General features: G+C 45.2%; 1 protein-coding gene across 2 annotated transcripts; it reads right to left on the reverse strand.

Moving 5' to 3' along the window:
- Positions 1-2995: 2995 nt before the first annotated feature.
- RAP2C (RAP2C, member of RAS oncogene family) lies at positions 2996-24534 on the reverse strand. 2 transcript variants are annotated; one of them, XM_044269204.1, is made up of 4 exons: positions 24401-24534; positions 17168-17667; positions 13251-13568; positions 2996-8300 (listed from the first exon to the last, which is right to left on the reverse strand). In XM_044269204.1, the coding sequence occupies exons 2-3, from the start codon at positions 17438-17440 to the stop codon at positions 13290-13292; spliced, it is 552 nt and encodes a 183-aa protein (XP_044125139.1). In that variant the 5' UTR covers positions 17441-17667; positions 24401-24534; the 3' UTR covers positions 2996-8300; positions 13251-13289. The 2 variants fall into 2 exon arrangements, with proteins under 2 accessions (XP_044125139.1, XP_044125138.1); XM_044269203.1 differs by lacking the exon at positions 24401-24534 and adding an exon at positions 24259-24362.
- Between the last annotated feature and the right edge of the window lie 427 nt (positions 24535-24961).

The raw sequence follows: 24961 nt of genomic DNA on the forward strand, positions 1-24961 counted from the left end.
GTAATTAGCAAAATAAATAGTTTTCAGATATAAAGCTTCAACTTCCAGGATGCTGTGGACAGAGGCGTAGCTAAAGGCTCATGGGCCCAGGTGCAAGAGTTCAGCTTGTCCCCCCCCCCCCTTCCCTCCGTGCTTTTTGGCCAGGAGCAAAGGAGCACATAGTCTTCATGCAAAATTCTTGACATAACCCCTTTCTTCCAGCCAGAGGTGTAACTTGACCAGCATGTACCTTCTTTAATACCGGTGTCTTCTTATGCAACACAAGGGTCTTTGGGCCCCCTCAGGCTCCTGGGCCCGGTAGGGACTGCTACCTCTGCACCCCCTATAGCTATGGCTGTGGATACTTGTTCACATATCTCAGGAATACTGAATCCTTATCTGCAGAATCCTCCTTCAATATCTTGGGAAGAAGTGCCATCAACATCTCCATTTTTAGGTGGATCAAAGCCATCAGATAATCAGTTCAAGAAACCCCTTTCTTTGCGACAAACCTCATTCCAACAGAGCAGTGTCTTCCTCGTGGGCCGAGGGTGCTGTGGCCCCATTATGTGGTCAAGCCCACATACCTTCTATCGTCATTAAAAGTTACATGCTGCCTCCTTTCAAGACTACATTCATTATGACTGGTTAATCATGACAAGACATACGTCCACACATGACAATACAATACGTCCACACAATACATACTTTGACTGGAAAACCATTTCAACAAATGTTACAGCTTCTACCAGATGTTTACGCCATTTCCACTGTATATTCAGAATCTGGAATCTGCATACAGCATGTGACATGCATGCTGCTGCGCAGGATGAAGTCTGCAACCTCTCCCATGCATTTTACTGTGCACCTGTCTCTCTCTAGTATCCAAATCACAATATGGAGATTATATATATATATATATATACACATACACATATACACATACATATATATATACACACATACACACACCCACACATATATATACATACACACACACCTAAAGAATTATTAGGAACACTTGTTCTATTTCTCATTAATGCGATTATCTAGTCAACCAATCACATGGCAGTTGCTTCAATGCATGTAGGGTTGTGGTCCTGGTCAAGACAATCTCCTGAACTCCAAACTGAATGTCAGAATAGAAAAGAAAGGTGGGCTACAACAGCAGAAGACCCCACCGGGTACCACTCATCTCCACTACAAATAGGAAAAAGAGGCTACAATTTGCACAAGCTCACCAAAATTGGACTGTTGAAGACTGGAAAAATGTTGCCTGGTCTGATGAGTCTCGATTTCTGTTGACTTTGGTGTGTTGGACAGATCTAAATTCCTCTCAATGAATGAGGGGAATAGAGAAATAGGAGAGAAAAGGGGCGCACAATAGGGTAGTATGTATATACAGATACAATGATAATATCATAGGAATTGTGAAGGCTCACCTTTTTTGGTTGTACAAAATTTAGGCACAACGCTATTGAAGGCTTTAAAGTGATGAGACTTATCTTCCGGAACTGCAGCCGCAGATTGTGAGTGCTTTTTGATGGGATGTCCAGTCCCACAAAAGGAAAAAATGGCAATAAGAGAAATTCTGCTTGGCGCAAGTCCACAAATGGAAACAGTCTCACAAGTATGGTAGTTCTTCTTTAATGGAAACGGTTTCCATTTGTGGACTTTCGCCGAAGCAGAATTTCTCTCTTATTGTCGATTTCTGTTAAGACATTCAAATGGTAGAGTCCAAATTTGGCGTAAACAGAATGAGAACATGTATCCATCATGCCTTGTTACCACTGTGCAGGCTGGTGGTGGTGGTGGTGTAATGGTGTGGGGGATGTTTTCTGGGCACACTTTAGGCCCCTTAGCGCCAATTGGCCATCGTTTAAATGCCTCGGGCTACCTAAGCATTGTTTCTGATCATGTCCATCCCTTCATGACCACCATGTACCCATCCTCTGATGGCTACTTCCAGCAGGATAATGCACCATGTCACAAAGCTCGAATCATTTCAAATTGGTTTCTTGAACATGACAATGAGTTCACTGTACTAAAATGGCCCCACAGTCACCAGATCTCAACCCAATAGAGCATCTTTGGGATGTGGTGGAACGGGAGCTTCGTGCCCTGGATGTGCATCCCACAAATCTCCATCAACTGCAAGATGCTATCCTATCAATATGGGCCAACATTTCTAAAGAATGCCATCAGCACCTTGTTGAATCAATGTCACGTAGAATTAAGGCAGTTCTGAAGGCAAAAGGGGGTCCAACACCGTATTAGTATGCTGTTCCTAATAATTCTTTAGGTGAGTGTATATGGCATCTAACAGATGAAACTATGTGGTCCCTAACCTGGCATCAGACATGTTACAAGACCTACTGGCTGCTGACAAAAATTTGTACAGTCATGGGAGAAAAGAGTAACTACCAGTTTAGGTGTCTGCTGCAGTTCCTTTAGTGCCAATTCATACTAGGCCCAGGAAACTGCTGCATCATAGCGATTTATGATCGTCAGTTCTTATCGGATTGCGGGTTTGTTGTACTCTGCTCATATGAGTAGAGTACAGAACAACAGACCCGCGATCAGATAGCAACTGACTATCATAAATCACGATGATGTAGTCAGTACAGGTCAGCTAAACAGTGGTCGGACCCGGAGATGCGGGCGACACATACGCCGTCTTTTGCTTAGGATGGGGCTACATGTCAATCTTGGCCATGACCAAACTTCCCTGTGTAGCAGTGCAGCCATTGAACTGGCAGCATGACTTAAAAGTGGCCACGATCATGTCCACAGAATCACACAAAATAAAAAAAATACTGCAGCGATCTTCTATTTTTGCAATTCCGGGGTTGCAGCAACTTGAGAGAGTCATGCTGTAAAGTCACCACACTACTTTTATATAAAAAAAAATTTTATAGCACAAACAAAAAAAACAAAAAACAAACAAAAAAAAACAAAAACGGGCACATTTCAGAAATGGTACGAAATAAGAAAAACCACAATGATATATACTCAATGTCATTAATACATATTTATTTCATATATATATATATATAAAAAATAATAATTTACAAACGGGTGAATGGTTGGGTTCTGGGTTGCTTTACAAAATGCCAAAACAGGGTATACCCTCAGATTTTCCAGAGCTGTCTAGATGTTCCGGATATCTTCATTTGCATTACACCAACTACCTGATTAACAAGAAATACATAAATGTCCACATCTGAGGCTTAGTCAAGTAGTCTTCATTTGTAATGCGGTGCCGCAGTTAAGACAATACATCTGCTGCTGAAAATTTCAGTCCGTAATAGCAACATTAGCATGCAGGCTGATCGGGAAGCTTGAAGATTTGGTCCAAGTCTCCCATCCGATGTGCTGAATAAACCATTAATTCCTGAATGTACTGAAAACCAAAAGTCATTTTATCCAACGTTGTAACACGTGCTCAATAACCAATCAAAAATAATCCAGACAGAAAATAATAACCTTTCCTTGAGGTTTTTACCTTTTTTTAGTTACAAATTGATATTTCTCATCTCCTAGGAAATTAAATAAATAAAAGTTTGCTGTTCGTTACCTTCCATGTGCACCTGCAAGTTAATTTAGAATCACTAATAACCATTAAAATATTTTAGCTAAATCTGGTATTAATTGTGCTTGCACAGAAAGTAAGGGCACCTCCTTCAAGCACCGTAAGAGTCTGAGCCCTCTGCTTTCTGTTCCTCAATAAAAACAGGAAAGGATACCAGAATTATTATATTTTTTTTTTTTAAGCAAGTTCTGATGAAATCTTTTACGAAGAGAAAGTACTGGGAGAGTAAAAAGAGCTCAGAGCATAGTGTGACGGAGGCCTTCTAGGTGGTTCTACAACAGGATAGGAAAACAGTCAACTTACACCTATTGATTTATCCTACATGTACAACGGTTTTCCTTAAAGGGGTTGTCAATACTGATGACCTATCCTCAGGATAGATTATGAGTGTCTGATCGGTGGGGAACCAACTCATCCACGTGGCACTGTTTAAAAGGAGGAGGACCAGGGCTTCTTCCTAGGCCAGTTACATGTTCATCGGTTACATGGCCTAGGCACAGCTCAGGCCCATTCAAGTGAATGGGGCTGAGCTGCAATACCTAGGGCAGTATACTTGGTAAGCTGCAAGGAGGCTACAGCAAAACAGCTGATCGGCAGGGATGACAGGCGTAAAACCCCAACCAATCACATACTAATGACCTATCCTAAGGATAGGTCATCAGTATTAAACACTCAAAACAACCCCTTCAAGGGGTTGGCCCATGATCATCATAAGATAAAGCATAAGCGTCCGATTAGTGAAGGTCCAGCCACTGGGGCCCCCTGTGAATGAAGCAGTAGTTTTCCTGGGTGACTTCTACGGGACTGATCGAGATGACTGGACCTCCAGCTATCATACAATTATCAACTCTCCTGGAGATGGGTGATAAATGTTGTTTGTGGGGCTGACCCCTTTGATTGCTAGAGGTAGGGGGCTTCTTAAGATGAGAAAATAAGTTGAACAGAATTTCAAGGTAATTTTTCATGCTTTCTTCACCTTGTCCTGGGACATCATGCAGGAGGTTTAGATGTGCTCAGACCCAACATTTTCTACTGTTACTCATCTTAATGATGAGGAGATGACAACTATCTGGGTCATGGAAATGAGGCCGGTTGCAATAGAACATGAAATCACATAGGATTGATGACGCAGCACTTCGAGAAACCTCCCATCAATCTAACCACGTTAAAGGATGAGCAAGCCAAAACACAAAAGTATTTTTTTTTTTAATAGGTCACAAACATTTTTGGGACATATTATTAAAGAGGTTGACTAGTCAAAAGAGACCCATTTTTTTAAATAGCCTATTAGCAAATTCTGGTTGGCCCTCTATTAGCCAGGCCAAATATGGTACAAACAGGTTATTTTCTTTGGAGGACCAGACACACCCATGCATCACACAAACACAAATTAATAAAAATGGCAATAGTGTAATGCATCATTTCACCTGGGGAGGTGCTGCTGGCAACTCAAGCTCCTTTCCCCACAGATCAGAGCTGATCACTGGGGGTTTCAATGGAAGACCCTTCTAACAAGGATTTTTAAGGCATTAGGAACCCATTGGGAACCAGTATAGCCTCTTAACACTGTTTTCCTAAATAATTCTATCCCTGGCTTCCTTCGAGAATGTGTACCCAATACATGGTTATCATATACAAAATTATTGTTGACAAAACATTTGGTCACAGTCTGCAGTAACAGCTCATCATTAACATGTTCACTGGGATAGAAAAAAATTATGGGTTATCCATAATTTTAAAAGCCTAGTAAAACTGCCTGAATTGGAAGAGTAAATCTACACTATTACATATAACACATGGTCTATATACCAATTGACACCGCTATGATGTAAATGCCATGAGAAAAAAGTAATCTGCCCCCTCCACCAGAAAGAACGCCTTTGTAGTCCAAGGACCTGTGTCAGCACATTTGACTAGGGCTGGACTGCAATACTAGACAAGGCCCATGGACAAAAATGGAGGCGTTTTTAGGAAAGTAATTGTAGCAAAGTTAGGGGTACATCACAAAATGCAAAAAAGAAAAAAAAAATGGTATGTATGTATATAAAAAAATTACAAAATGAAAGAGCAGAATAAAACGAGGGCACTCCGCGTACAGAGAGAATTTACTGTCTGGCCATGCATCCTGCAGTCCAGATATGCATCTTATAGCACACAAGACTAAAATTGAGGAATGTCAACGCACCTCAGCAAGTAAAAATACATATTCTGTGTATAAAAGACAAAAAGACTGCAATGTTCATTTCAGTTAAGTAGATGACAAAATCTCGGCCACTCCCATGAAGTTAAAGGGGTATTCCCATCTCAGACATTGATGGCATAATGTTAGGATAGGTGTGCCACACTGGGACCCCCAAATTAAAGAGAGCAGCTGCACGTGCCCGGCCACCCTTCATTCCCTGCTATAGGAGTTGCAAAAATGTTTCTGGCAGTTCCATAGCAGCGAATGGAGAAGTGGCCAAGCAGGTGTATTGTGCCCTCCATTTAGCGCTATAGGAGTCCCAAATAGTGGAGTACGCACACACTCGTCTGTTTTCGGAACCCCCATAGCAGTGAATGGAGAGTGCCACGCGCATTCACAATGTGCTTGCCTATACTTCGGGGGCCCTGTTCTGGACATAGGAGCAGGTCCCAGAGGTGGGACTCGCACCTATCTGACACTGATCCTAGCAAGATTCCCAAGAAGTCTGAGATGGGAGTACCCCAAGGGTCTATTCACACGTCCGTATGAGTTTTGCGAATCCGCAAAAACCCAGACCCTAGCAATGTGTGTTTCGCATTTTGCGGACCGCACGTCGCCGGCACTCTCATAGAAAATGCCTTTTCTTGTCCGCAATTGCAGACAGAAATAGGACATGTTAAATTTTTTGGGCGAAGGGGAGCGCGGATCCGCAAACGGGGATGGGGACCGTACATGCCGGCCCTATTAAAAATTAACTGGTCCGCACCTGTTCCGCAACATTGCAGAACGGATGCGGATGTGTGAATGGATCCTAAAGGTGCTCAGAGCCTCTGTTTCCTACACACTTTCCAGTATTTTTGACAGCCATAAGTGCAGCCTGTAGCGCTATTTCCACCATCGATGATTCCAGAAAGGTGAAAGACCCCTGTAAAGTCAATTGGGTTTGTCAGAATTTGCCGGTGTCAATTTGAAATTGGATTTCATAGCTCCGTTATGAACAGAAGCCATCACGCCAACAGTACCCTCGCCTTATTTCCCAAAAGTTGACCATAACTAACTTCACCAACTCACTGAGCTAGCCTTTTTGCCAATAAAGCAACTGTTTGGAAAGGTACACGGGATAAAGGACTAATGTGTTACAGTTTTAAAGTAAATTTCTAAAAAATAAAATAAAAAAATAAAAAACAAACCAATCCCATAAGTAATAATGAAGTATCAGTAACAGAATGGCGGAGGCTTAAAGTGTAATTAAGGTTTTATGTTCAAGTAATCTGAAAACAATCAGGTAAACACCATGAAAGGCTTTGGCTGTGTAAAGCACATTTGGCTAATCTCTGGAGTGAAAGGTGTCCAGGTTGCGTCGTGTTTAACTTGGGGGTAGGAGCGTGTGAATGACGGCACAAAGCGACAGGTGACTAAGATTCAAAAATATAGTTTCAATAAGTGTATTCAACAAGACAACTATAATAAAACTAGAAAACATAAAATCATTTTATTTGTATTAGATCTGTATGTGCACAGGTGGGGAGGAAACTTGCCTGAAGCTGGGTAATATTAGAGATACACAGGAAGTTAGCAACCCATATCTACGCAAGATTAAAAAACACAAAAAAAACCAAAGTCAATGGATTTTTTGTTTGGGGGTGGGGGGCAAGAAAAATAAAATACTCAGGATACATTTGAGTCCTAACCACTAGGATTCCAAATGGGGCCAATACAAACCCATCCACTAACTGTGATGCACCAAAGGAGGAGATTTTTTTTATTTTTCACATCTCCTGTGGTTATGTTCCTCTTTTTTTTTTTTTTGTCAAAAATCATCAGCGGATACAGCAGGGACTTTTCTCACCTGCTTGTTTGGCTTCCAACATAGTTTGGACCCAACAAAAACCCAGAACTTCAGGTCCAATGTCGTTTCAAGCAGCTTCACTTGATACCGTGAAAATCGTAAACATAATCTCGAAAGCATATACAAGCCATTGTCAGGAAAAAAAATAAAAAATCTACCGTATGCACACCTTCAATGCGAGGGGCAGGCAACGCAAGGTTAAACACCGGCCCCGTTGGCACCGAAGGGGTTAGGAGCAGACTCGAGGTATTATACAGAAATTAACCATTCGATTAAGGCTCGAAATTATCCTCTGTTAAAACGGTCTTCTAAAAAGGCATAAAGTAGGTAATACTGAGTTTAAGTATTTAATAAATACAAGATTCAGAAAATGATTAACTATACTGATTTAAAAAAAACAAAAACAAAAAAACTCCCCTAAAAACGAGACCAAAATGTTGCATATCAGCTGTTAATAGGAACATGGGAGACTAGAAAAAGGAGAGGGAAAAGAAGAAGTTTTTCTTTGAACTTAGGGTAAACGTGCTAAGCACAGCTGCTGATGGCGAGGGAGCGCGCGGGCCGCACGCCCCCTCTGAGCGGTCGATGAAAGGTATGGCAAATGTGCTGTTGTGCAGTCAGGTTTATCAAGGCTCAGAACTGCAACCTGGGCTGTAACTTCTTCAAAGCCGAAGCTGTGCAAAGTTCCTCTGAGTTATCTGTAGAGAGAGGAGGAAAAATCTGTTACAAGGAGAACAAGGACTGCACAGACACAGAAAACGGCGGACACCCCTGAGGAGCCGGTTATCTCAGCCATGCTTTAAGGGGCTGGCACCACAAAAATATTCTAGTTTCAAAACCGGCACCTGGATCTGAATACTTTTGTAAATGCAAGTAATTAAAGGGAGTCTGTCACCAGCATTTCACTTTAACCCTTCCCACAGCTCCCTAGCATGCTTACAGTTAATCAAAACATTACCTCTGGCATCTTTCCTGCTCTTAGAAATCCATCAAAAATGATCTTTATAAGATATGCAAATGAGGTCTCGCAAGTGCCCGGGGGCGGCGTTACTCTCTTAGGTGCCCTGCTTGCTCAGCCTTTTCATTGCGTTCCCCCCCCCCCCCCCCGCCTCTTCCTACCCTCCGCCCGCCCTTCTACGAACTTGTTATTCTGCCGAGATCCCGCGCATGCGCACTGCGATGCCCATTCCTTGTACGGCATCACAGTAACTATTGCGCATGCGCCGGCTAACGACGCGAAAACTCAAAGGAGGCGGTCCATCGGCGCATGCGCGTTAATTACTGTGATGCCGTACAAGGAATGGATATATCAGCGCGCAGGATATCGGCAGAATTACAAGTTAGTAGAAAAGCGGTCAAAGGGAAAGGATGGGCGGGCGGAGGGACGCAATGAAAAGGCTGAGCAAGCAGGGCACCTAAGAGTAATGCCGCCCCCGGGCACTTGCGAGACCTCATTTGCATATCTTATAAAGATCGTTTTTGATGGATTTATAAGAGCAGGAAAGATGCCAGAGGTAACATTTTGATTAACTGTAAGCATGCTAGGGAGCTGTGGGAAGGGTTATTCAATAAAATGTATCTGTACAGCGCCGCCTGCTGTTTATTCTCTGTCATGCTCACTGAGGTGGAATTACATTCTCAGTTCCATCCTTGAGCTGCAGTAAAGGACACGCCCCTCCCCCCAAGCTGCAGTAAAGGACACGCCCCTCCGTGTGCTTTCCGTTTCCGTATGTTCGTATTTCCGTTGCGCAAAAAAAAAAATAGAACATGTCCTATTATTGACCGCGTTACTGACAAGGATAGGAATGTTCTATTAGGGGCCAGCTGCTCTGTTCGCAAAATACAGGAGGCACGTGAACGTAATCCGCATTTTTTGCAGACAGCAAAATACATACGGTCGTGTGCATGAGGCCTACCTAAGGCCCGTTTCACACTTGCTTTATGGCATTCCAATTTTGAGATCCGGCAGAGGATCTCAAAACTGGGCTAGTGGGGGACAAAAACTCGCTGCAAGATGCGAAAACAGAACAAACCGGCTCCGGCATGAAAATCAATGTAAGGTCCCTTTCACACGAGCGTGATTTCCGCGCGGGTGCCATGCGTGACGTGAACGCATAGCACCCGCACTGAATCCTATTTATTTCTATGGGGCTGTGTACATGAGCGTTGTTTTTCACGCATCACTTCTGCGTTGCGTGCAAATCGCAGCATGTTCTATATTCTGCGTTTTTCACGCAGCCCTGGCCCCATAGAAGTGAATGGGGCTGCGTGAAAAACGCATTGCATCTGCAAGCAAGTGCGGGTGCGATGCGTTTTTCACTGATGGTTGCTAAGAGATGTTGTTTGTAAACCTTCAGTTTTTTTTATCACGCGCGTGAAAAACGCATCAAAACGCATTGCACCCACGCGGAAAAAAACTGAACAACTAAACGCAATCGCAGACAAAACTGACTGAACTTGCTTGCAAAATAGTGCGAGTTTCACTGAACGCACCCTGAACGCATCCGGCCCCGCTTGCTCACTGACTTGCAATGACTTTTATACTTGTTCAGTTTAGATTTAATACAACCGGCTGAAACGGATGCATCTGGATGTGACAGACGGATGGCACCGACCCATTTAATTCCCTTTTTGAGATCCTTTGCCGGAATGCCACAACGCAAATGTCTGTTAGAAAGGCTGACATGTACTATAAGTCGGATTTTATTATTAAATGTTTTTTACATTAAAAAGGGGCTGTCTCACTTCAGCAAATGGCATTAATCATGTAGAGAAAGTTAATACAAGGCACTGACCAATATATTATTATCCATATTGCTTCCTTTGCTGGCTGGATTCATTTTTCTATCACATTATACACTGCTCGTTTCCATTGTTACGAGCACCCTGCAATCCAGCAGCGGTGGCCATGCTTGTACACTATAGGAAAAAGGGCCGAGAACGCAGGAGCACGCATAGGCTGGTGCTTTTTCCTATAGTGTGCAAGCACGGCAACAGCGTCTGGACTGTAGGGTAGTTGTAACCCCTGGATGAGCCATGTATAATGTGATGGAAAAATCTTACATGCACTTTTTGGTCCGGATTTGCTGCATTGCAAAAGGTTAAATACGCGATTTGTCTAATGGGATACACTTATGTAGTACGCTGAGGTTTTTCTGCTTGAGAATCCGCACATAATCCACAACATGTGCAGGAGATAAGATTGGCCCCTGAGAATAAGGGCCCCTGTTAATCGAGCAGTGGCGACGCTTGCACGCATCATTCAGCTCTATGGGGGTAACAGAGGTGGCCGAGCGCTTGTACTCTGCCATCTCCAGCAGTCCCATAGGGTTGAATGGAGTGGTGACTGTCTGCCACTCCAAACGGGGAGCATGGGCCTCAACAGTCAGACCCGCGCCAATTAAACACTTCCCTATGAGAAAACTCCTTTAATACGCAAATCATCACCCTTCGACATCATTAATTACATAGAACATCACAGGTGGCGAGCAGCTCCAGGCAGGTTACAGAGAAACTGGTTTTACTACAGCCATTAAGTATTTTTAAACTGGGCAAGCACCATATCCACAAATATTACGCCACACCTTTGATTCTTAGCGAAATATTTACATATCCGTCACGTGCGCTTTACAAGCAGCTCCCAACGTTAATACTAGACTGGCCCTAGATGCCATGGTGGCTGGCATACACAGATGCCAACGTAATTATCACCGGCAGGGCTGCCAGCTCCCTATTCAGCAGCTATCATTTTCCTCCATAGAGATGGGCAGTTTTGACCAAGTTGACCAGAAGTGTTGACAGAGGGATCACGACGGCCAACGCGTAGAAGAACGACTTCCTGCCAACGGATTTCTACCTCTATGGCTGGCATAAAAACAGAGATTATGTAAGAAAAGCAGGCAAATAAAGTGCAAATAGAAGAGCTGGAAGGGAAAGGAAGTTCTGGGTAGACGGCCTCCTCACTCCTCCTTCCCAAATGTCACTACACTGCTTTAACCCTGTTTAGTCTTTCTTAAAGGGGATGCCTAGTTTAAAAAGGGACACTAACATCAAAAATTTAATTATCACAAAATAACAGCCGGTGACGGGATCGCGCAGTAACAAGGAGCGCACGGCAGGATGTCACTCGAAGTGAACAGAGGACGGGTAAGGACCGGGCTTAGCCTGACTTGAAGCAAGGAGGCCGCTGCCCCATTGACTTCAAGCTTGCTCTGAAGATCGCGCAAATGGAGATTAAAACAGCGTTTTTATAAAGTATGCAGCAACCGATGGAGGAATGAAACACATGATTATGAACACACCGGGGGCGACTGTGAGGTGATGTCCATTTTATGTGTGTATTGGAGGTGACAGGTTCCCTTTAAAGACTATAGACACCATTGGAGACAATTTTTTTATTATTGCATTGCAATTATTTTGAGCTTAAAGGGGTTATCCCACTTCGTTTTTTTATACTTACCTGCTGCCACCGCGAGTTCACTTCCTGGATTCTGGCTGGGGGCCGGCTTCATCTTAATTGAAGTCTTCTCCCGGCCGCGCCACGCACTGGACTGAACGCGCACGCAGCCGCGCATGCGCCATGGTGACTTATTCCTGGCCAGTATAGTACAGAGCCGGTGTGCGCGTTCGCAGCTCTGTACTATTCTGGCCGGGAAGAAGAAGTCACCGTCTCGCATACGTGGCGGCGTGCGCGTTCAGGACAGCGAGCGGCCCGGCCGGGAGAAAAGAAGGAGTCTTCCTTGCAAGCGCGGCCATCGGGATTTTGGAGAAGAGCGGTGGCCGTAACCAGGGGAGAACGAGTCACAACAATAAGGTAAGTGGGGATGAATTTTATCCTAAACGGTGGGAATTTGTTAAATCAAGTATATTTACAAAAATGATCACTGTCAAATCATTAACAGATTTAACTGATCATTATGATGGGATAACCCCTTTAAATATTTTTTTCTTCAATAGGTCTTTATTATAAATGGCGAGCCCCTTTCTTCTTACAGCCTTGAGATTCTCTAGTAGCATGCTCTGTGTTTTTACTGTTTCCGGCTCCTTATCTCTGACCTTAAAAAAACTCATTATAGCTCAATTTTTATCTTACTGATACGAATGTGGCTTAAATAGTGTTTATGACCCTTTAGTAATTAAGGAAAGGTTTATTAGATAACCTGCACCATTCACACAGCTAGGCAAACAGTTGACCCTTTGTGACAGAACAGCTGAATATTTTAAATAAAGACCAATTGAAGAAATTATTTTTAGCCCAAAATTAGTAAAATGCAAACATAAACAATTGCCCCAAAAGTGTAAATACCGTAGCAGCATCCAGTATGTTCATTGCCCGTTATATAGGTGCATCAGTCCCTGTCCCCAGCGGGGCTCACAACCTCAAACACAAAGACACCAAGGAGAATTTCACAATGCGAACAGTCACTCTATGGCTTTAGACAACTTTACTGTGACCTGCCCGTAGACTGCAATAGCCGAATATACACTGTATGCCATTAGAGTGTCCTCTTGGCTTATCTTTGGCCACGGAAGGGAACTTAAAAACATACATGGCCTCCTGTAGGAGCGGCTACCCACTGACTGCCAAGATATGGCAAGGACCAGGGTGAGCTAAAATATCCATGAAAAGAAATGCTCTTCAAACCAACCTGCTCTTTATGGCCGTCTGTGAGGTCCCTCTGAGTGTCTCATTGAACAGTGCACGTTGTACAACACTGATCCTGTTTCTCAGGCAATGAGGCATAGTTCATTTGCCTGACGATCTCTGCAAACAGTTCGTCCACCATTGTCTTGCTCTTAGCAGAGGTCTCCATAAACGGACAGCCCCACTCCTGAGCCAGAGAGCGGCCTTCTGTAGACATGACTTCTCGTTCAGATTCCAGGTCAACCTTGTTCCCGACTAAAATAAGAGGGACTTTTTCATATCTCTTCACCCTGACTATTTGGTCCCGCATCGGCTTTATATCCTGTTTAACAACAATAAAGAGCAATTTAGAAGTTACACGGATTCGTCATGTATTAACTGATCTATATACAATACTATATGTACAAACAGAAGACTACAGGATATCTAGAATTCCACAGTGATCCAAGATGGCAGTCCTAACAGCCCTGTGAGACCAGTGATGACAACTAAGGGCCACCATGATGGTTTTTATGGCAATAACCATCCAACTTTTGCAGACTTAAGAAAAGAGAAGGTACTTTGCAGTCATACTGCATTGAAATCAGGTCCTTCATACCTGAGACAGCAGACGAACTGATGGTGGTTCTGACCACGTCTGCTCTTCCACACCTCTGATCACAAGAGGGAATGGATCTTGGCACAATGGAGAAGGTACTGTATCCCAATTCATGCAGAGATCTTTTCCTCTCTTTTGATCAAAAAAAGTTCTATGGGAGAATCTCCTGAACGTGTTGAGTCAAGGGTAGAATTCAGTCGAACCCCTTGAGATATAAAATTTACATGAACACAAATCCAGCGTACTGAACCTGCTGAGAACTAGAAAGACGTCTTGTTACTCATAACTATTGTATTCAATCTGTTTGAAGGTTCTGTGAGCATCTCAGGCGTTACAGCCAAACCCAGCAAAGTAAGAAATGAAAGGTTTACAAAGCCGCTCCACAACCTACACCTCTGAACAATTTACGGGAGGAAAGAAGAGGATGTAATTACCATTGATGTGGCTGTGTCATATGTAACATTGGGAGACCAGGATCTGCCGACAGTCAAGGCGGCCATATGCTTGAGCGAACAAATGGAGGAGCCAAGTGTGCATTTTTATTTCAATAGGAAGGGAACATTTTTGGATGTCACTGTAATAAGGAACCTTCAGAGTGAATAGGAAAACGCTAGCGCTAAACTGTCGTACGTGAGCCTCAACATTATATGGGACTTTTTATTTTTCGATTTAGAAAAGCGAAATGAACTTTACCCGCTTTACTCATATGACTAATTGTGCCGTGCACGGAGGTTGCACAACATAATGATTCATAGAAATCCATAACACAGGTTATGGTTATATAGCAACGTGGGAAAGAATTTTTATTATTAGGCCAGACACAGACAAGCGAGTTCAACGTGAGAAACTCGCAGCGTGTGCCAGTGCGAGTTCACGTTCTGGTCTCTGCTCCTCTGACAGGATTGCACAGCGTTCTAATAATTTATAAGACCGTGTCCCTGCGAGACCTGGAATCTTTATTATACTGACAACATTATGTCAGTGTAATTCAGTAGATGCCAGGACCCTCAGGGTCACACAGTATTAAATCATTATAATGCTGCACGATTCTGTCGGAGGAGGTCAGAATGGGAACTCACGCTGCCACACGCAGCGAGTTTCTCACATTAAACTTACACGTGTGTGTCTGCCCTTAAAGCATCACTCTGGAGCACACCGCTTGCAATCACAGACATCTCTCCTTTAATCACATTTTGTGGTTGATTACTTACTAAATGAAACCTTAAGGGTGGCTGTATACAGTGCAGATTTATGTGCAGAGAATGGGCAACAAATCCCCACTATTTATCATGTTTTTGGTGCATTTTTCGTACAGAATTTCCACAGATCATCAAAAAGGATGACATCTCCATAATAAAGACACAGCAAAAATTGACATGCTGCAAAATCCACACAGCAGGTCAAATTCTGCTTCCAAGAAGAATGCAAAAAGTACATCAGATTTGTCTCATCTCATACACTTATGCACGAAATCTGTGCGGAAAACCCCCCTGAAAATCCACAGTGTGCAGCTACCCTAAAGCCCCACGGAGCAGCCGATCAGCAGATGCACAAGCAACAGCTCGGTCATCGGCTGATGGACATCTTTCATCAGGATGTGCTGCCGACTATCGGAGGGAGGACTGCAGCAGCAATCATTCCGCCCTCAATCAAAGTTTTCATCGGCCTGTGTGATCAGACCTGTGCAAACGAGCGCTGATAGACTATTATTATCCATTGGCGATCGAGCAGTATAATACCACCCTTAGTGCAAGTTCCGAGTGTGCATGGTGTCTATGTGAATGTATATTCTGGATCTGGAATAAAACTAGGAGTTTCATCTTTTTCTTAGTTTTGAGCCGTTTAGTTATGTTCACAAAATCGGAAACATCCTGAAATCTTCCTTGAACCACAGCAAACGTTACCTTTTTTGCCTTCAGGCAACTTTTTCAAAAAGCCGATCCCCCTACATTCTCCCATAGACGTCAATGTAAAGTTGCACATTCTATCACAGACCAATGATCATTTTTCTACAGGATGAATTGGCCTTTGGACAGTTGCCTTGTATTGTAACGCGTTTCCTCACAGGTGCAACTGGGTCCGCAGCCTCTCTGTACAGGGATCTTAAAAAGGAATATTTCAAGAGAAATGAGACTCCCAAACCGCCACCAACCTGTTATCCGTAGCCGTGACAGGTTATCAAAGATGTCTTTCTACTTTTTGGCAAGTTTGGCATCATGAAGTTAACAGCCTCTCTGGGTTCCAGTGACTGTGTAATTTCATAGTGGAGCGGTTGTCCCGAGAAGTCATGGTCCCTGGTCGTCCTCCAGGCTTGACATCTCACAGCTGGGTACTGGCATCAAATTCATCTGTGCTGGATGAGGTGGTTTGTAAAGATATAGCAGACCCCCGGATCGTCAATCTAGCTAGAAAGGGGACCTGCCAGCATAGCCTTTTTTGTAGAGGGGGAAACCAACTCTTCCTGGACATTATACAGCATATAAAGTACTTTTCCTAAATATGCCAAACCTGCCAAGGGTCAATCTGTCACTGCCATAGATAACATGGTGGCAGTTTGGGGGCCTAGTTCCAATTAAAATTAAAGGGGTTGTATGGTTTCCTATACTGATGACCTATCCTCAAGATAGGTCATTAATATCAGTTCAGCAGGGTCCGACTCCTGACACCCCCCGGCACTCAGCTATCTGAAGAGAATGCAGCGCTTGTATGAACACTGCCTTCTCTTCACCGTTAACCTGCTCGGCGGCGAGCAGGTTTAATTGCAGTTCCTCCAACCGCATTCACATCAATGGGAAGAAGCACACAGAGTGTGACTGCTCCTTCCCATTGAAGTGTATAGGGTTGGGGAAGCTGTAAACAAACAGTGAAGAGAGCAAGTTAACAGTAAAGAGAAGGAGGGGCTCGTACGAGCGCCGTGTTCTCTTCAAAAAGCCGATCGGCAAGGGTCCAACCCCTGGCACTCCCACGATCTGATACGGATTACCTATACTGAAGATAGGTCATCAATATAGGAAGCCGGACAACCCCTTTAGGCTTTGGCTATATGACGACTTGTGGCTGGCACAAGATTGTACATCACAACGAATGATAGTAAATGCGGTGAAGTTACCTCTACTGCAACACGAGTCGTTAGAAATCCAAACCGGCTAGATTTCAGCACGACGTTAGTCACCATCAATAGTTGCAGTTTTAGCAGCACAATACTGCAACCTTATGTCAGGAGGCCACAAGTCACCATGTAGCCCTTGCCTAAATATTGCTGTTCTAAGAATGTGACTTCTCTTGAAATTGGTGCATAAGTCAACTTCAAAGCATGTACTTACCTGGAATGACTGCTGATTCACCAAGCTATACACCAAGATGAAGCCCTGCCCGTTCTTAATGTACAAATCCCTCATGGAGGCAAACTGCTCTGTGCCAGCCGTGTCCAGGATCTCCAGCACAGAGGGTGAAGAGTCCACCTCAATCTCTTTACGGTAGAAATCCTCAATGGTGGGGTCATATTTCTCGATGAAAGTGCCCGTAACAAACTGTACAGTCAGGGCCGATTTCCCAACCCCTCCGCTGCCCAACACCACTACTTTATATTCCCTCATGGACCCAGAGAGGCAAACCGCTCATGCACTACGTCACAATGGGGATGGGGGGCGCTAGTGTGCTGGATGGGGATTGAAGGCGGTCATATCCTCCTGCCCGATGAAGTGTCTTCTGGAGGGGGATTTCTTAGGTCAGAGACGATCTGTGGTTGTAAACTTGGACTAAGTTCAGTCAAGTAGCACCAGGAGAGGAGAAGCAGCGGGGTCCCTCCAGATTTCAGTACTCACTGCATGCAAGGAAAAGAAATACAGGTTAGAAAACCACTTTCACCAATTTAGATGACAGCACACGTTTCTATGTGTTTAATAGGGAAAACAAAACGTAAGAAAAGGACACGTAATAAATGATGCGCTATACACCGATCGCATCAGCACCGCGGCCCCTTCATACAGCTGATCTGCAGCGGTGCCAGGATTCAGAACCCCCACCAAACTGATATTGATGACCTATCCTCAGGATAGGTTATCAATATCTACATCCGGTACAACCCCTTTCAAATTTGCCTATGCAAGGATCCACAAAAACGTGCTTATAGGCCAGTGACGTCGCGTTAGTCAGTCATGTGGCCTAGGCACAGCTTAGCCCCATTTACTTGAGCTGCAATACCAAGCACAGCCACTGTACAATGTATGGCGCTGTGCATAGCATGCTGTGATGGGGCCGCAGCGCTCTCAGAAGCACCGCAGCCCCCTCAAACAGCTAATCGGCAGGGGTGCAGAGAGTCACACCTCCACTGATCAGATAACCTTAAGATAGGTCATCAGTAAACACTAAGAATAAAATAAAAAAAAACACCCTTAATGGCCCAAGGCGCTGATCGTTCAGCCACAGCAATGTGTGAAGATGGAGTCCAACGTCAGACCAAGGCCCCATGCACACAACCGTATTTTTGGTCCGCATCCGATCTGCATTTTTTTTCAGATTGAATGCAGACCTATTCATTTCAATGGGGCTGGAAAAAATGCGGACAGCACACCTCGTGCTGTCCGCATTTGTATGTCCGTTGCACAGTCCCGCAAAAAAGTTAGAACATGTCCTATTATTGTAGGTTTTGTGGAACGGAATTGGCATTACTACAATGGGTCTGCATAAAAAATAAATAAAGAGCAACATGGACGTCACCCATATGTTTAGGGATCTGTGTTTTGCAAACGGCAAAATATATATGTCATGTGAATGCCGCCTAAAGAAGGAAGCGCTAGCCTTATGATTTTCCCTTCCGGCCATCTTTGCTAAATAGTCTGGGCAGAGATTTACGGTCTACTGGTGCGGCCTTAGATCTAGTACAGAAGCAAAAGCCGCGGCCACGGTGGAGACGTCCATGGAAGCACTAGAAACACAAATACTAGTACAGTCACCTGAAGGGATCCCTGTTACTCATGCTGCCCAATGCCAAGAATCCAGTAATTGCAGACTGTGGCTTGTGTCTATCATTTTATAGACAGGACACAGGCTGCCATAAACAGCACAGGCCATGGAGGGAATGTGAACAGCCTGATCCACAGGGGGCACTTTATGAGCCTTCCTGGAATTTAAAGGGGTTGTGCAGTGGTGTAGTATGGATGTCATATCGCCAGGATAGGTCATCAATAACAGATTGGTGGGAGGCGACTCTCGGCACCCCGCCGTTCAGCTGTTTGAAGAGGCCACGGTGCTCGTTCCCCTTCAAGGTTTAGGCTACTGTCACCCTGGCGTTTTGGTTTCCGTTTGTGAGATCCGTTCAAGGCTCTCACAAGCAGTCCAAAACGGATCAGTTTTGCCCTAATCCATTCTAAATGGATGCGGATCCGCTCAGAATGCATCAGTTTGCCCCAGTTCCGTTGGCTTGCAGTGTTTTGGTGTCCGCCTGATGATGCAGAGGCAATTTTCACCGACAATAGAAAACGGATCCGTCCCTCATCGACTGGAAGTAGGTGTAAATGATGTAAAAATAAATGAAATAAAAAATAAAAAACTACTCCAGCCAGGAGCATGGACTGCTGAAGGTGCACCTAATTTATAAAGGAGTGCATGCCTAGGCGCATCTACCACCAGCAAAGCCAGAGCAAAAGGGGAGTAGAAGAACGGTGTAAAAAGCTGGTCTTTGTAAATGACCCCCATTGTCTTGTAAGGCTAGCTCAGCGGAATGTAATGGCTTACTTCAAGTACCTTTTAATCCATATGCCAATGAGCCGTTAAGTGCACCCTTTGGTTCCATATATGGGCCACACAATTTACTTCAATGGGTCCGCAAAAGAGCGGAAATGACTGAATTCCGTTTCCGTATGGCCGTTCCACAAAAAGTATAGTATACAAAAAAAAAACAGATGCAATACGTAAATTTTTATGGACCACAAAATACATACGGTCGTGTGCATGAGCTCTTAAAACGATGACAGGAATGGGATATCCTGAATCACACATTATGTTAAAGTGAAGACAGGCTCTGGCTATGCTGGGCCCCTCGCCCGCACGACCTTTAACCAAAAGATCTCCCAAACTGGTCAGAAAAAGTTGCAAAATAATCACAGCTTCACAGATGAACCTTCAGAGCCAAGTCAGCAAAGAGAAAGAGGAACCGACGGGCTGAAAACAACTGGAAACTTTAGGCTGTGTTCACACTGACGTGGTCCGTGGTGGATATAATGGATTCTTAAGGGTACATATACACAAAAGTGTAGATCAGACAGCAATCCCACACCACAATCTGCACATGGCCGTATTGCGGCCTACATACGGCGGGTCCGGCCGTGTGCACTCTGCATCATGGATGCGGACCTATTCACTTGAATGGGTCCGCCGACCCGGAGATGCAGTGCGTAAGCACGGATCGGAAAGTTTTTTTCTGGCCATGGCTCCACACCGCAAAAAAAGTACTGCATGCACTACTTTTTTTGCGGAACATCGGATGCAGAACCTATTCAAGTGAATGGGTGCACGATCCGCATGTGGCTATCCCCCCCGGTGGGTGCCCGTGCATTGCGGACCGGGCCAGCACATGGTCGTGTGCATGAGCCCTCACATGTAGATTTTGCGGGGGATTTGCCCCTGAGTGCATCTGCAATAGAAATTCACATATACAACTGACACGCATCTGCATCGCAGGGCATATTCCACAGGGAAAGTTTTTGCACCGTGTACATGAGATTTATGAGAATCTGATCTACCTAGCTGTATTACTGTATTACGCTCTGATCACAAAAATCTGGGCATAATCTGCACTGTGTGTATGTAGCCTAATGAATCCCCCTTTCCTACTACAAAGGGCTTGTTCACATCTGCATTGGAGTCCTGTGTGTAGCTGAAAAACAAAAACGGATTGACGTCAAAAAGGGGTCTGTTGAGCTGTGTGTCAGTTGGGTCTAATCAGCCAGTGTTTCATGTATACCCTGCCAGATATATAGGCAGGTAGGGGCCAAAATGCGGATCACAAACATACCTTTATTTCAGGTCCAATTACACTGTAAAATCCACTTTTATAAATATGCAAATGACCAAACGGAGCACTCGGAGGCGCGCTTATTCCTTCTGAGCACCGCATCTCCCACACCGCCCTGCATGTAATAAAAACGCCCCCCATTCCTTTGATTGACAGCGCTAGACTCACTGGTTTAGCACCGAAATCCCGTGCGTGCGCACTCCAACGCATGACGGCGCGTGCGCACTACACATGCACCGTGGATCTCAGCAAGTCGTATTCCTCTAGTGCGCACGCACCGTCCTACGTTGGGATTTCTGTTTTCGTTTTTTTACTAAGGCTACATTCGTACTGGCGGCAGCATTCTCCTGGATCCTTGCTACCGCGAGTGCACCGTGCCGCCGGAAGTCCGGCCATAGCATGGCAAACATGCTGAGAGGCGCCCGGAATAAAACTACGTCATGTTGTAGTTTTATTCTGGCCGCCTCTTGGCATGTTTGCCGTGCTGCGGCCGCACCTCTGTTTGCCGTGCACTAGCACGGATCCGGCAGGCTAGTCCCCTCACCGGAATAGCTGCTAGTGTGAAAGTCGCCTAAGCCATCTAATGTATACGGCCCATCTCCTGGATTGCTTGTGAGACTTCCAATAAAAAGGAAAAAGCCTAGTAGAGCAGAAAAGTCTCCAGCAATGGTGAGGAGGTCTGAGGAGCAGGAAGTGAGCCCCCCGGCCAGCGGTATGAAACGCCTATTATACTGTTACAGATCAGCGAGTGCGGACCCACCGTGCCAAGTAACTGGTTTGCCAAACCCTAAGGCCCCTTTCACACGATTGAGTATTTCACGCGGGTGCAATGCGCGATGTGAAAGCATTGCATCTGCATGGAATCCGGACCCATTCATTTCAATGGGGCTGTGTACACGAGTGTTGGTTTTCACACATCACTTGTGCGTTACGGGAAAATCGCAGCATGTTCTATATTCTGCGATTTTCAAGCAACGCTGGCCCCATAGAAGTGAATGGGGCTGCGCGGAAAACGCACTGCATCCGGAAGCAAGTGCGGATGCAATGCGTTTTTTACTGATTGTTGCTAGGAGATGTTTGTAAACCTTCATTAATTTTTTTATTTTATTTTTTATCACGTGTGTGCAAAACGCATTAAATCCCACTGCACCCGCGCGATATAAACCTGAACAACTGAACGCGATCGCAGATGAAACTGAACGAACTTGCTTGCGAGATCGCACATTTTTCACTGAACTCATCGGGACACGCTTGTCGGCTAGGGGCCTAAGGGCGTTATTCCTGCGCTCCCCTGGTATTCACCCATTAACCCCTGTACAGGGATGCGGACTTTGCTGCAGGGGTGTAATCAAACCGTTACCTCTTGGGATGGTCCCGATGTACTTAGCGCCGACTCTCTGAAATAATAAACTCTGGTGCGAGCATCAAGATGCCCAGGAACTAGAAAACACACAAAAACCGCAGACACGGTCTGAACAGGCACTAGAGCGCAAGTCTCTGGGATCCAGATAGCACACAAAAACAGGCAGGCTGCAAGCGGAACCGAAACGCCGGACTGGGCGACTAAAACACAAACTGAATTGGGGACCAAACAAGCGGTGTGACAAAGACTGAGGGGTCATTTAATAAGACTGGCCTTTTTACACCAGTCTTAGATTCCCCCGTACACTGCTGTAAGATTTGGTTTGCGTCTCATCATAAAATACGTGCCTCTGCAGCAGTCCGTGCCTCTGGCTGGAGTAGTTTTCTCCCATTTATACCAGTTTCCAGGCGTAAAGGTTAGTAAATTTGCCCTCGAGAGGCCCCGTCGAGTCCAGCTGTCAAACACGGCGTAAAACCAGATGTGCGCAGCCATTTTTTTATGACTAAAAAAAAGTTGCAAGTTCCATGATAAATGACCCCCACTGAACACAGAAGGAAGACACGACAACAGACCAGACATACAGACTGGCACGGACAGGACGGGCAAACCGAACGGGAGCACCCAAGAGGCGGGATACACAGACAGGACATATAGCTGGGGGCACCCAAACTGAATAAGGCATTAACCCCTGCAAAACCAAAGAAGGAAAAGATACATGGCACCGTTCACACCCACAAGAATCGAAACTTTCGCACTGGTGAACTGCCGTGCCGAGAAATGGTCACAACCACAAGTACCCGGCACGTGTGAGTGGGACAGTGACAAACGTGAACCGTCATACCGAGAAATGACCCAAGTTTCACACCACAAGCACCTGGCGCGAATACACACACAGCACCTGTGAACCCCATCCTAACGTATATCCGGTGTTTGCAAATTCTGTTGAGGTAAAAACACACGGTGCAGTCAAATTGCTGCTTTTTTTCTACCCGCGATTAACAAGAAGCTGCAGTAAAAAAAAAAAAACTGCAAAAAAAATAAAAATAAAAAAGACAGCACCAAGTGGACGGACCATGTTAGAAGCAGTTTGAGGAAAAGCGCCTAAAGAAAACCAGAAGGCCTCATTCACACGTACCCATTGATTTTTATGTGTCTGCACTTTTTTTTTTACTACCGTGGGTCAGTTAAAAAAAAAAAAAAGTTAAAAATCAGAGACCTGCACTATTTTGGACCAGGCATGCCCATTGAAGTCTATGGGACAGTGAAAAAACAAGGATGGCATCCGTGTTGCGCCTGACCACGGGTAGACACAGACCAGACATACACATTGCCACGGACTGGAGATTCTCTGGAAATTAATATTCAGCTGAGCAGCGTCCACGGATGTCAAACAGACACGGAAATGTGAGCGAGGCCTAAGGCCTCACGCAGGCGGCCGTGTTTTTCATCCGGGTGCACCCTGCTTTTCCGGCTCATTTCTCAGGGCTCTTCTTCGGATCCGCGTGTTACGCGGGATAGCCCACTGACCCATGCTTTTCTAGGGGGCCATGTGTAACTTTTGTGGATCCACAAGTTACAGAACATGTCCCATTCAGGACCAGATTGTATATATCAGGGGTACCTGTCACCCCCCCACCCCCACCTGGGACACAACCCCTAAACTATGCCAGGCTTTCACGGCACAGGTAAACGCTATATTTGGGGCCCACTATGTGTATATGGCGGCACTCTACAGTCCTGGGGCTCATACTATATACATCATATAACATAAAGGGCAGACTGAACCATAAAGTGCAGGGCTGGGGGGGGGGGGCAGTACTATAAGAGCTGTAACATTTAGGGGGTCCGGTATATTATGTACAACAGCCCCCCACACCCTGCTATCCTAGGGGCTCATGGAATATCCAGTTATCAATGAGGCGAGGGGCATATATAAACAATAGGGGGAGAAGGGTTAAAATGGAGCTGCCAACAGCACGAGAACTGGGGTACAACACCACAAGGTGCAGTCCTATTGGGGGGTGCAATATACAGACCAAACCAAACCAAAAGTGAGGAGGAAGGGGGGACGATCATCATTCTGCATGTACAGCCCCCCTCCTTGCAGCCTGCGGTAGTACATCCCACATAACGACCACCACGTCCAGCTATGAGGATCCATTGCCCCGCACATCTCACCTCTCCGGCGCTCAGGGTGGGTCCCGGATCCTCCGGAGCTCCGGAAGTACAAGCCGCTGCTCCAGCGGATGTGGAAGGGTAGCGGCTAGTTCCTATCATCTAGAAGGACCTGACGTCACGGGGTGGGGTCACATGATCGTGACGTCAGCGCGGTGCCTGCCTGGAGATGCTTACGGTTACGGGAGGGAGATTCGAACGGCGGAGCAGGCGTCTGTGCAGGGGCTCCGTGCGGCTCTCTGTGTCGTCTTCTCCAGTCACTGCTCGGCTATTATCGGCAGTGAATGGAGAGCACATCCGGGCAACCTCTATAGGACCGCAGGAAATAGCGGAGCCATCAGAACTCCCATAAAAGAGAATAAAGGGCGACCCTCCCTGCAAATTGTTCTCACTCCCTAAATTCCTCTGGCGTAGTTCGCATTAGCAGAATTGATAACCTCACCGTGAATTATTCCTATATGACTTGATTTGGTCAACTGAAATATTAAATTACTAAACCTATTTCTAAAGTCCGTGTTTTCGCAATCCATAGGAAACTGTGGAGCAAAGATGAGCGAATCAATT

The sequence above is a fragment of the Bufo gargarizans genome, chromosome 9 (assembly GCF_014858855.1).
Source record: "Bufo gargarizans isolate SCDJY-AF-19 chromosome 9, ASM1485885v1, whole genome shotgun sequence".
NCBI lineage: Eukaryota > Metazoa > Chordata > Amphibia > Anura > Bufonidae > Bufo > Bufo gargarizans.

Bases quoted from the DNA above. Each gene is read 5' to 3' on its own strand.
- RAP2C (XM_044269204.1), bottom strand. From the start codon at position 17,440: ATGAGGGAATATAAAGTAGTGGTGTTGGGCAGCGGAGGGGTTGGGAAA. The intron at 13,569-17,167 runs GTAAGTACATGC...GTTGTTAAACAG, and splicing joins TGAATCAGCAGTCATTCCAG to GATATAAAGCCGATGCGGGA.